The sequence below is a fragment of the Mustela lutreola genome, chromosome 6 (assembly GCF_030435805.1).
Source record: "Mustela lutreola isolate mMusLut2 chromosome 6, mMusLut2.pri, whole genome shotgun sequence".
NCBI lineage: Eukaryota > Metazoa > Chordata > Mammalia > Carnivora > Mustelidae > Mustela > Mustela lutreola.
In genome coordinates this window covers 67949361-67962766 of record NC_081295.1, presented here as the reverse complement: position 1 = coordinate 67962766, position 13406 = coordinate 67949361, and the positions used below count along the sequence as shown (strand labels likewise).

The 13406-nt window shown below is 36.3% G+C and overlaps 1 protein-coding gene across 3 annotated transcripts in view; it reads left to right on the top strand.

Moving 5' to 3' along the window:
• Positions 1-13406, top strand: part of EYA4 (EYA transcriptional coactivator and phosphatase 4) — a 272068-nt gene that overhangs the window by 211586 nt on the left and 47076 nt on the right. For all 3 annotated transcript variants that reach the window (XM_059177515.1, XM_059177516.1, XM_059177517.1), the window contains 6 exons: positions 768-860; positions 5282-5348; positions 6477-6619; positions 6766-6909; positions 8744-8823; positions 12414-12579. In XM_059177515.1, the coding sequence (XP_059033498.1) occupies positions 768-860; positions 5282-5348; positions 6477-6619; positions 6766-6909; positions 8744-8823; positions 12414-12579 (693 nt within the window). The remainder of the gene's footprint in view (positions 1-767; positions 861-5281; positions 5349-6476; positions 6620-6765; positions 6910-8743; positions 8824-12413; positions 12580-13406) is intronic.

Sequence of the window (13406 nt, the reverse complement as noted above, 5' to 3'; positions counted from 1 at the left end):
CGCCCCCCTTCCCCCACTCACTGCATCTAATAATGACAATAATGATGTGTGCCTGCCGACATCATTCCCAAGTGAGAATTTTAGCAAAATATAGAACTTCAGAGTAGAAATAACCTTTTAAAGAGTTTTCAGAACTGCTGTAGAAATGATCTTTCTCTCTGCTTATCTCTATAATGCATTAAAAATTGTTATACCATTAAATACATTAAAATAAATATTTTAAATATACTGTTTAGTATATTTAAAAACAGAAATTTATTGTGTGCCTCATTGTCCATCCATCAGGCCCATGGTTTCTGTATTTGCATATGCTTCCATTGTACTTTTATGCAATCTATCATGTGTTTTTTTAAAAATTGTCTCCTTGGGAAGAATAAAATATAAACTAGTAAATCTCTTTGTTATGATTTGGATTAAATGGGCTAAGGACCAACTGTGATTCCTTTTTTCTGTCTTTTGACTCTAATATCAGAGGGTGCTTAGGTGAGTTACAAATGCAAACATGTGTACTGCACTTTCCCTTATAAGGTTGACACTGCCTTTAAAACCAGATCTGAGAGAACTAGCTTAGTCAGAGGATTTTTATTTTAAATCCTCTAGAAGTGCATGTCCATTTTTTAGAAGCTCAATTAACACAACTTTCCTCATGGATCTCTCAAGTGTTCTCTTGCATGCCCGTGGTAGTTGGAAAAGCCACTAGTGGAACAGTCAGCATCTTTGATAAACATTTAGAAATAAAACTCACATGTCCTTATTCTTCTACATAGTGTCTCTCCTTGCAGTCAAAACAGAGCCTTTGAACAGCAGTGAAGCGGCAACCACCACTGGAGATGGAGCCCTTGACACTTTTACTGGGTCAGGTAAAGCCTCAAGCTCATGCGTTGCTACCTACGTATTGGGGTACACATCATCTTCCTGACGAATAAGCAGCATAAATACCAAAAAGAAGTTTCGAGAATGCGGGTTTTTATCACTTTAGCGTCTGACGTGGGTTTTTTTGAGAACTAATGGTGACAGAAGTGTATATTTTTTAAAAATTGTATTTGGAATCATTTTTACTGGATTTGCAGTTGACAGCAAAACTGTCCTCTGACCTCCTTGTTAGAAAGAAGCGGGGCTGGCTTCCTTTGTAATGATTTTATACAGTGTTTAATTTAATCATTAGGTCATAATCGTTGGCTTTGTTCCCTTAACTTGTCCATTTAAATGGCATAAAAAACTCCCTTCTCTCCCAACATTCGAGATGTAAAACTATCCATTTGATTCCTTCTAAATAACCTTGTTTCCTCTCTGGGTTTAAAAAAATCCTCTTGTGTAAGCAGCTGAGTGACAAGTATTAAAGGTTAATGGGCTGCTGGAGGACACATGCTGGTTGCATTAGGACCCAGCCTGAGAGCACTACTTTCACCTAGTGCTTCAAAGAGTACAATAGCGTATCTTTAAACAGCAATCCTTTTAAATATAAATACCTGATAACTCCCAGGTGGGCACAAAGGACACGCATTAAGTTGACTTCGTTAAAGATTTTAAGCTACAGTATTTAGTTTATTATCTGGTGAAAGGCTTTTTTTTTTTTCTTTTTAACCTGAGAAGGAATTTGAATAGCACAAAGATGAACAGTAAACCTAGAGAAATTTTTGTGGTAATTTACACTGTAGTTCTGTTGGTCTACTACGATATTTCTTACGTTTCATCCATATTCTCACACACAAAGGTTTTACGTGTGTATGCCTCTGGTATAAAGAACAGAAGTACGTCCTTGAATATAATATTGAAGCATACATTGCATTTTCATAGAGATAGATGATCCCCTTCGTTAATTCACACTGATTGGGAGTAGTTGTTGTATATTCACATAAGTATTGGTATTTCAGACAGAAAGAGGTAATAATTCATACACTCTGCCTTGAGACTCCCATGTGCTAATTCATATCCTTTCTAGCAATTCACTTGCCTCCCGCGAGATAAATAGGTACCAACTTACTCGAGCAGTCTTTACTGCTCGTCTACCATAACTCTTGTAAAACTTTCTGCAGAGTAAATGCTTAGGGAACACATTTTTAGGGAAAGAAGTGGAAATACTAAGTAATTGCTGGCATACTTAAATACCATACCACAAGTTCACTGAAAACTAAATGACAGCATTGTAACGTTAGTCCCACAAGGAATTTCAGAGGACTCTGATCTGATTTATAGGCAGGAGCACAGAGGTGCAGATAAGTTAAAGGTGGTGAAGGCCAGACGGTCCAGGTCTCACAGCTGGTCACTGGTATGAATGAGTACAGAGCCGTGTTCTGATAAGTCTGGCAGTCCCTTCTATAATAGTCCATTGGAAAATACAAAATTGGAAAAAGAAATAGTTGTGAGCAGTCATCCTCTCTAAAATTCATGCATATTATCTTTATAAATAGTTATCCAGTTTTCTTTTACGAATTATCTAAGGCTGTGCTGTCCCATAGTCACTAGACATATGTGGCTATTTAAGTCTAAATTATTTAAAATTGGGTAAAAGTAAAAATGTTGTCTCTCATCACAGCAGTCACATTTCAAGTGTTTAAGAGCTGCCTGTGGTCTCTTTGTGACTATGGTGTTGAACAGCTCAGATATAGAACATTTCTAGTACCATGGACCAGGTTCCTTTAGACAAAGTGTTCAAAGTCAGGGATTCCCAACAGTAGCACTATTAAAAATTTGGCTAACTTTTTTCTTTTTTTGATTGTAGTGGAGGATCTGTCCTCTGCATTGGAAGGGGTTTAGCAGCATCCCTATTGTCTGTCCTAGCAGGACAGTAATACTCCCCAGTCATGATAACCCCAAATGCCTCCAGACATTTTAAATGTCCCCTTGTAGGTAAAAATCCTACCTGCCCAGCTCCCTCATTTCCCATCTCCTGCCCCACTGAGAATCTCTGATCTAAGGTGTCACAGTGATTAGACTAAAACCTTAAAATTGTTTGCATCACCCTCTGAGAATCTTGTAATACTATATAGACATTTGCTTTAATTAACTTTCAGGACATTTTGAAAACAAGCAGTTTGTTTACTTTTATTTGCAGAGATGATGGAATATAATGAGTTGAGCGTGTTGGGTAATAACTCTTGTTTACTGAAATGACAATGGGGAATGAGAGGAACGTCTCTGAAATCTGTACACAGTAGTCCAGAAACCATACCGAAGATTAGGCTGCCCTGTGTAGAAACAGACTTTACTCTGGTCGGCGGAATCTCAACCCTCCTTAGTGACCTTTTGTTGTTTTCTCTTACCTAAAGACTCATGAGTTAGAATAAATACATACATTTTAGTGTAGAAGCAAGTTTTATATGAACATCTTAGTTTTCTGAGCTAGAGGTTTTGCATTCTATTTAGCAAGTGAACATTCAGACATTAATAGAAATTTTAAATGTTGAGCTTTGGTACTGTTATGGGTACATTATTTTAATATTGTCTAGATTCATTCATTAGCAGGAGGAAAATCCTATATTCAGATTTCCATTCAGGTATATGGGGCTTTTTCTCTGAAGTAATTTTGCTCTTTGGCTTTTTTTTTTTTTTTTTTTTTTTAAATAAAAGTTGCTCTGGTGGATGGTTCTTTTCATTTTCTGATGTCACTTTGGAACAGTTTTGTGATTTGCAATCTTGAGAAGAATTGATTACTATAAAATGACATTTTATAAATAAGTGACAACACATGGAGTTATGCCTCATTTAACTATATTTTTGCTCACTATTGTGAGTTAATGAAACAGACTGAATTTCCTGGGGAATAACACTATTGCTGTTATGTAATATATGCTTAGCATCTGTGGTGTGGTAGGAAAAGCATATTCTCGTTAAAGTGATTTGAAAGTTTTAACATTAAGCTTTTAATAAATCAGTAGAAAACTAATGGTTCATTGGTCAATGATTTGCAAATTTAAATAGCAATTTCACTTCAATTTTGTTTAGTTAAAACATTTAGAACCTGACACCTCTCGTCATATTCAGTGATTCTCAAAACTGGTTCATAATATCCTTGAAAACATACTTTCTGCACTATTGCTATGAAAAACCATAATATACTTTCCATACTCAGACCTTACAGGCCAAATAGCATTTTAAATACACTAAATTCTATGTGTTTACAAAATGACAGATCACAAGGGTACTTAATAGCATTTGGATGTAGGAATATATCATGTTTCATAAAATAGTTAGCAACCTAAACCTATTTGTCACTTTTACAATTCTCAAAGTTTAGCTCAAGAATTATTATGAACAACTTAGGAAGGACACAGTACTTTGAAGTATAACTATGATTGATTAGACTAAACTAATTCCAGCACTGCATTGTGTACTACTTTAATCTTTTTGAAAAGTGAATGAACAGCAGATGGCCTAATAAAGACACTCTGTGTGCTTGCCCAGTATGGATTGGCTCTGAAGGGACTGCCTCAACACTATGGAGTCCATGTACTTGCAATACATCTATCTTAGTCAAGGTAGTTGGTTAAGAGAAACTTCCAGACTTCTGAATGTAGTCCAGTTTGGGGCTGCATGTTAGGACAAAATGTCAACAGGACCTGACTTTCACCTTTGAGTTCTCCTCAAGAAAGCGCTGTCTCTGATAGTTCAGAATATATTTATAAATATGATCGCTAGGGCATTATGCAATGGTGTTTCATAAGACATGGTGTGTTACCACTCCTGCTTTCTATGTATACTCCACTTAGTACTCAGATATCTTGGACTCTGCATTTTTAACTGCTCATATGATTGGTAAAATTAGAGGCCATAAATGATAGCATTTTACAATTTCAAAGTGCAGTTGGAAACTCACATTTTTCTTGAAAGTTTGTTGTATTTTTAGTAGAATAGATACGGAGGAAGAGCAGTATGTTGCTGTCCTAGTTGGAATTTAAAACATAAAACCTAAAGTTTGAAAATGTTTAAAAATTTACTTTGTCATGAAATCATAATGGTCTGGAATCAAGGATATTTATTCCTACTTAATCGTACGTCAGAATATGCTACTGATGTGAGAACGCGAAAGAACGACAGAGAGAAAGGATTGTGAGGGGATTTCATTTTATGCTCTTAGGCCAAACTTGACGCAGTTCCATTAGAAGAAAATATTTAGGCATCTGTTTCTGTTTAGAAAATGATTTTTTTTTCTGTTTAGAAAATGAGTGAATTTGTAGAAACATCTCTTGAACATGATAATTTCTTCAAACTGGCTTTGTCATTCTAGTGAAACATATTCACGAAGCAACTTTTTTTGCACTGGTTTTTTTGTCTCTTACAGTAATAACAAGTAGTGGCTACAGCCCCAGATCAGCACATCAATATTCCCCACAGCTATATCCTTCCAAGTAAGTGCTCCGTAGATTCCTTTGTGTATGTAAGTGTGTCATAGATAGTTGAATAGATGGATGCTTGCACAGAGCAGTTGGGTGGGTTAGATGTATGGACAAATACCCTATACAAATCCAGGAACAGAGATAGACTCCTGTTTGTCCAGACTGTCCCTTTAATTCTGGATTTTTGTATACCTCGAGGAAGGCATCAAGCTCAAACCAGAAAACACTGATTTCTGAATGGAAATTCAAAAATGCTGACTAGCTTAAGGAAAATCTGAAAAGATTACATCTTATTCAAATGTTAACCCTTCATAATTTGTTCCATATAACATCATTTTCATGGGATTTCAAGTTCTCAGGCACATATTTTAGAATAATGTGCTCCATTGTTTTTATAACAAACAAAGTCAACTTACTGAAGGCAGAGGTAGAAATTTCAAATTTAACAATATTAGGTATATATCTGAATTTGGTTACAAGCAGCCAGATGTGTTAAGGTTTTGGAGTCATGATCCACACACTTTAAATGTTATTCTCTGGAGCAGCTACAGTCTCTGCCCTTAAGTACAGACAGATTTGGATATCTGTTCGGGAACATTCTGTAAAATGTGGCACAATAAAAGGGGTGGTATTCCATTTCTTTTCAGGAAGCAGCTGCCTACCTTTTTCCTTTCTTTTTTGTTTTTTAAATGTCCTGTTCTTGGCAGAGAATTGGTAGGACTTTTCATGACTTGTGTATCTGTGGTATAGCAGCAGGGGAGACTGTAGGTAGAAACTGTAGGTAAGCTCATGATTATGCTAACTGACCTGGACTCCACTTCCCTGGTCTGCACATTAATTGAGATACTATTTCAGAGGTCAACAAGTACTGTAAACAGAAGACTTTCTGATCCAGATGTCTCATGATATAGGTGAGATGTAAGTCTTTAAGGAGTTTAAACCATTTGTCCCAAGTTGCTATACTGACTGGTAGCAGAGCTTGGGACGTTTGGACTCTTGTCTTTTCCCTGTTGTTAGAATTGTATTGTGGATGAAGAAGAGGGTTACTTCCTGGCTATGATAAGGTTTCACTGAATCTAAGCTGTCTGAAGTAATGTGCAGTCTTTGTTGCCACAGTAATGCTATTTTTCTGATATTTAGGCCCTATCCACACATTCTTTCTACACCAGCAGCTCAAACGATGTCTGCCTACGCAGGCCAGACTCAGTATTCGGGGATGCAGCAGCCAGCGGTCTACACAGCCTACTCACAGACAGGACAGCCCTACAGCCTGCCCACTTACGGTATCGCTTTTCTTTTTTTCTCTGCTTCTTTGCTTATGAGCGGGTAATCCTGATGCCTAGTGCTTAGATTTTCTAGCATAAGTGACAATTCAGGAGCAAGGTCATTCTACTAATGCGAGGGTCTGCGCTCTGCATTTCCCAAACAGATCTGGGCGTGATGTTGCCAGGCATCAAGACGGAGAGTGGACTTTCACAGACCCCATCCCCGTTACAGAGCGGGTGCCTCAGTTACAGCCCAGGGTTTTCCACCCCACAGCCAGGCCAGACGCCGTATTCTTACCAGATGCCAGGTAAGCCACCCCACAGGAACCATGTTACGTGAGGAGGAATTCTCTGGATGAGACTCCTTGGCTTCAGAATAGGGATATGCCTTCACGAAAATGGTTTTAATTGTTACTGCTGTTTGCATCTGGAAAGACAAATACCTAGAGAAGAGGAAAAACAAAAACAAAACAGAAAAAAACATGGTGGAAAGAATTGAATATACATCAGGAAACGTGACCTATACCAAATTTCAGTACTTAAGTTGAAGTTGTATGAAATTGGCAGGACACTAAGTCCAAGCAGAGTAACCTCCGAGCCATGTCAGTCTTACACAGGCATCTGTTTAAGTGAGGTTCAAAGATTCATGTGCGTTTTCTTGTCCATATTCCTTAAGTGTGTAATGCTGCTTTGATTATATTTAAAATTGAGTTAATACCTTTCTAAGTCCCGTTTACCATTTAACTATTTTGGATTTTCTGTTCATTCCTCAAATACCTCTCCTCTATTAATACTTTATTTCTTACTAGAAATATTTATATAATTACTAATAAAATTCTATATATTCAATATAGTAATTATATAATCAATTCAATATATAATTCTAATATATAATTAGAAATATAAATATTTCTAATACTAGAAATATTTATATAATTTGTACTCCCCCCCCCCCCCCCGCAACAATCCTCTACATCTGAGTATTTAATTTTCCTTCTACATTTGGTCATTAGGTAGTAGTTGCAGAAAGAATTTTAGTGACATAGTAAATGCATTAAAAGCTTTCTGTCATTGTGTCTGTTCTGTCATACATTTGGGGTTATCTAAATCATACTTCTTTAATCAACCCAGTGCTGAAATTGTAGTCCATCAACTAAAGTGAAATAGTTACCTAGACCTTTTTGGCTGAAAGGTCAGGTCTCTTTTTATCTAAACTGTAGATATATAGTAGTATATATAGAAATATAGTTACATAAATGTTCAAGTCACAGTGGGCCACACATCATCAGTTAGGAGTATGAAAGCAACCATGAGTACATTTTCATTGATTTCCCCCCAATACGTCATGTTGGATATTCTGGGCCAGATCAGTTTGTGTTAATTATATAATATTATTGCAATTCTAAACACATTGATAAAACAAGTAATCAGCTGTGTCAGTAGTTTTTCATTTTACTTCTTCCTAAGTCCATTCCATGGAAGATATGTTTAAAAATGATCTTTACATTGATATCTCACTTGTTTTTAATTGAAAAAATAATTTAAAAACCGATTAAATTTCTAACTTTGTAGTCAGATCTTTGAAGGCTCTCAAGCCCTGGGTGACTGTACTATACTTAGTCTGACTCCCGCTTCACATCTTTCTTGGCTCCAAGGAAAGGACAGAGGAGGAAAGAAAAGACAGGGTGCTGCAAGCATCAGTTCTAAGTTGGTTCTATGTTTCCTAAGCTAAGCCCATCCACGTGTTTAGCTCAAATGGTTTCTGTGTGCATATGCAGCTTGTATGACCATTTGAAAGTTCCAGTAGCTTCCTAGGAGTACTCTGTCTGCATAACATTTTATTCTTTGAAAACCCTGCTCTTCTAGGCATTTAACCTTCAAAGGTTAACTGCTGTCCTTAAGACTGTTCCCATGTGCTCCTGTTTAGTCCAACAGAAATCTACAGCAAAGAATTTATCTGTTGTCACAAGAAGGATAGAACTAAGCACTCATTTCCTTATAAATCTCTCAACTTCAAATTTCATGTTTTGTTGCCTTAACAAAATTAAAAATATACTTCTCTCATTGGATTCTGCAAAGTGAAATGTTTTTATAATTTTGCAAATAAATACTTTTTAAGTGCAATTTTTTCTTTATTTCTAGGTTCTAGTTTTGCACCATCATCTACTATTTATGCAAATAATTCAGTCTCCAATTCAACAAATTTTAGCGGTTCACAACAGGTATAGTAGCTTTTTTATATTTAGGCTTTTTGTGTCTATTTCAGATCTTTGAAGAATAGTTTCGGTTATCATGTAAGCGTATACTCTCCTAGAAAAAGGTTTTTTCAAGGTGATAAAAAATTAGCTTTCCACAATTCTTGGGATCTGTGTTATTCTGGGCATTTTAGGTTTTCTGGTTGTATGTCCTTTAAACATTTAAGCCATGATTTTTATTTTAATCATTTGGCACAGAACTACAAAATATATTGTGTACTTTCATGTTATTTTAAACTCTTTACTAAATATAATTTCATTTTTGACAAGTTATTATGAAAATTAATTAAGAAATTGAACTACAGCCAATAAGTAGGTTATGACATTGATAGTACAGAATATTTGCTACTAAATCAAATGCCTCCTGGATTTTTTTTCTTTTAATTCTGTGGTTCATTTTAATAAATGTTTGATTCCTACTTTCCTGATAGCTGTAATTTTTGCTTTTGTCAGGGTGCTTGCCTCTAGTAGTCCTTAGTCCTCCTCTTAATTATATTTTCTTAGTATTTTTGTGAGTTCTAAAATCTAGTTTGTTAGAATAGTGTGTGGAGCGAGAATGAACGTTTGCGATGGGTGAATATACTAACACTTCAGAATCTTTTTTGCTTATTTCCTAGTTCTGTCAAGTTCAGAGTCGTTGAGATAGAAGGGTAGTTGATTTCCTTGCTGGACAATACACTATTTTACTTTAACATTGTTGTTAGACTTTTATATATTCTAAAATCTAAGTTATTGCACAAGTACACTCTTTGGATTTATTGAAGGGATTATATTAATTGCCTTCTTTTAATGTTTATTAATGTAACAAAAGGCAAAAAAGAAATTGTGATTATTAGTGTGGAAAAATACCATTTTTCATAGAATTAAATCGTGTAATTTGGCATTAGTTAGAAAAAATGGTTTCTTAAAATATTAAACATCAAAGCTAGTATGTCTATTTTATATTGAAAAATATTGAGAATTTTTGATAATCCAGGTAGCTTCATTTTACTTACTTTTTTGTTGATACAGGAAACATTTATTGAGCTCTTATTATTCATTAGACTTTTGACCAGGCATTGAAATTCAAAAATAATGTCATTATTTTCTGCTGTCTGGAAGGAAGCAATTCTACCGAAACAGATAGGAAAATAATATGAATAGAGGGTAGGATATAATGAATATAATAGTAGAAATAAACACTAGGCAGAGTGGTGTATAGCATAAAAGAAAGACTACTTTGTTCTACTTGGGAGGATTTATAAAAGATTCATAAAGTAGAAGAAAGATTTATAGCACAAAACAAATCTAATACTATCTAAACATTTAAATAGAGTGGCTCCAATATGACTCACAACCTGTATCTTGGACCATGGTTGAAATGCCAGTCTATTAGTTTAGCTAACACTTATTGAGTAGTTATTATGTCTTAGGACCTGGTCTGTATGCTGGGGACATGTAAGTGAGGACTGGAGTGGATAAGACCTGGTTCTGGCCTCCTGGATATCACCAACTGCCAAGAGAAGCAGACAATAAACCAGTAAATGCATGAATAAATATAGAATTGGAAAGCACGAAGAGTCAGAACGGAGTCTATTAAAAATATTAATAGACATCTAATTTTGAGTAGGGAAGATTTTGTGGAAGGCTTGTCTGTAGAAGCGACATTTGGGATGTCTCCTAAGATTGGTGAAGAAGGAGGGCCAGGGTGTTTCGGGCATAGAAAGGGTTCACCTCTGAGAGGTGAAACCCTTGGTGCACCAGTGAATTCCAAGAAGGGGAGCGTTTAGTTTGTGCAGGAGGGCAGAGGGGGAAGCATATTTATAAAGATAGGCAGGGCTCTGTATGTGTATCCCTCTGTGAGGGTTACACAAGCCCAGTGGGAAGCTATTAAGGGATTCCAAGCAGGAGCATGGTGTCATACAGTCTCTGTTTTGAAAATATCACTCTGGAGAAAACTAAACCTGGAAATGAGACAAATTGGAAAACTGGTCCACTGGCTCCAACAGGAAGTGAAGGTAGCTTGGACTAGGGTGATAGTAGTGGGAGGAAGATCTCTGAGCTATGTTTGAATACAAAAATATGTTTTAGTCACCAGTAGCTAGTAGTGTGGACCTTTCCTCTAAGTCACTTCAACTTCCCGTAAGGATGTTAGCAGCCTCAGGGACAGCTTCAGCACACAGACGTCGGAGTCAGCCTCTCTGGGGACCAGTTCCAGCCTGAAACTTGCTAGCTGTCTGACCTCGAGCACACAGATCACTTCACCACACTGTGCCTTCGACCCCGTCAGTGAAAAATGGGGTAACAATAGCACATAGGCGGGTGTGAGGATTAAATGGGTGAATCCACTTAACACCTTTGAACACTGCCTGTGTAAGTGTCTTACTCTGACAAAGATAGGTTGCTAGGACCTTTGTCCAAGTATTGCTGAGAGGTGTTTTCCTTAGCTTACAGGTGGTGATGGGGAATATCAGATCTTGAAATTAGCAGACAAACAGAATTTTCATTTCCTGCCATACTAGAGTTGAACTAGACAACATGGGGGTTGTCCCATGCAGTCAAAATGCCATGTGTAACATTTGACTCTTCTAAAAGTTAACTGAAATAGCCCACTGTTGATAGGGAGCCTTACTGATGACTTAAACAGCCAATTAACGTAGACTTTATATGTTATAGGTGTTATATATTGTATTCTTACAATAAAGTTAGCTAGAAAAAAATGTTATTAAGAAAATCATAAGGAAGAGAAAATACATTACCGTACTATATTCTATATTTATTGAAAAAATCTGCATATAAGTGGACCCATGCAGTCAAACCCATGTTAGTCAAGGGTCATCTCTACCTAATCCTTTCTGATAATACATATATTTGCTTATACAGATATTTACTTACATAAAGATTTTCCTTTTTTGAAAACCGCATCAAATGTGTATCTTTGTTCCCTTAGGAACATGTATCGGGGAATCATAATCCTGACCAAGTTTTATCATCACTGATAACAATTTGGGCTAAAACATGCTAGATACATTAAACACAAATTATTACAACAAATTCTTATTTGTTATCTTAATATGTAGAGGATTTTGAAGGATTACTTAGATTACTTTAAGGTTCTTATAATTTTTTAATAAAAGGCAGGACAGAGGAGTTGACTCAATGCTTTCTTCTTTCTCTAGCAAATGAGGCAAACTCAATATTTAAAAACCTCACTAGGCACTTTAAGTCAAGACCTTAGACGACACATAGCCTATGAAAGTGTGGGTAAAAAACTCTATTATTCTATTTTCTTTTATTTACTCTCTCACCTAAGACCTTAGGACGTACATCCCCAGATAAGTAATTGTGGTTACGTGAGGCATGTGCAGCCTTTAGGCAGTTGGAGAGTTATGTGCTAGACCTGGTTGGTGAAGCCAGCAGGGTAGTTCATAATTGTGTGAACTCACTAGGATCACCTCAAAACTGAGGACTCTAAAACAAATGGAACCAAATACTAACCTTTCAGTTACCATAGTGATTTCTTTGGACCAGAAGTAATTCCTTTTTCAAGAACACATAAGTCTCAATTCTTCTTTCAGGATTACCCATCCTACACAGCCTTTGGCCAAAACCAGTATGCACAGTATTACTCAGCCTCCACGTACGGGGCATATATGACATCAAATAACACGGCTGATGGCACATCGTCGTCCACCTCAACTTATCAGTTGCAGGAATCTCTCCCAGGACTGACCAGCCAACCAGGTACAGATCTTCATCCAGATGAAATACTTTGATGTTTTGCTGGGTCTACTACATGGGGGAAAAGACATTTTGGAGACCAGGCTCAAAGTTCTCATCTAATGATGCTGATATTTCATCTGGGCCAATATCGCCATGTAAGATGAGGCTTTTCTTCCAGCATTTTAAAAAACCCTTCTTTTAGATGTGGATGGTTAAGAGATTTTAATTTCAAGTGATTATATATATATATATGTATATACATGCATATGGGTATAAAAAGGTCAGTGGAACTTTTGCCTGACTAATCCTTTCTTTTGTAAAGATCATGACAATATGGAAAGGCTGTAGTAATATTATTTTCTTTGGGTATAACTGATAGTATTTCCTTTAAGCTTGAGAGCCTGTGTAGCTCTTTCATCTTTGTGAATCCTCAGGAGCTCTGGGCAGTGAACATTTCCTACATTCCTAGGATGTGTAAGATCATTGGTAGGTAGTTTAATATCTTTCTCTGATTAGCACTTACTTAAGATCTGTTGTATTCTTCGTTGTCAGAAGCTTATCTGCAGTGCCACTGGACTTGAATTTGCTGACACAGCTGAAGGATTTCAAGCTACAGGCAAATTTAATAAAGATTCATTGTAATCTTATTCAAAATTCCAGTGGGACTTTTTAGAGAAGTCATCAAGATGATTCTAAAATTAAAAGGAGAGGCAAAGGAACTAGATTAGCTGAAATAATTTTGAAAAATAAGAACAAAGTTTGGTGACTGACATTGCCTGATTTCAAGAGTTATTATGAAGTACAGTTATCAAAAATGTGTGGTATTGACAAAAGGATAGATACATAGA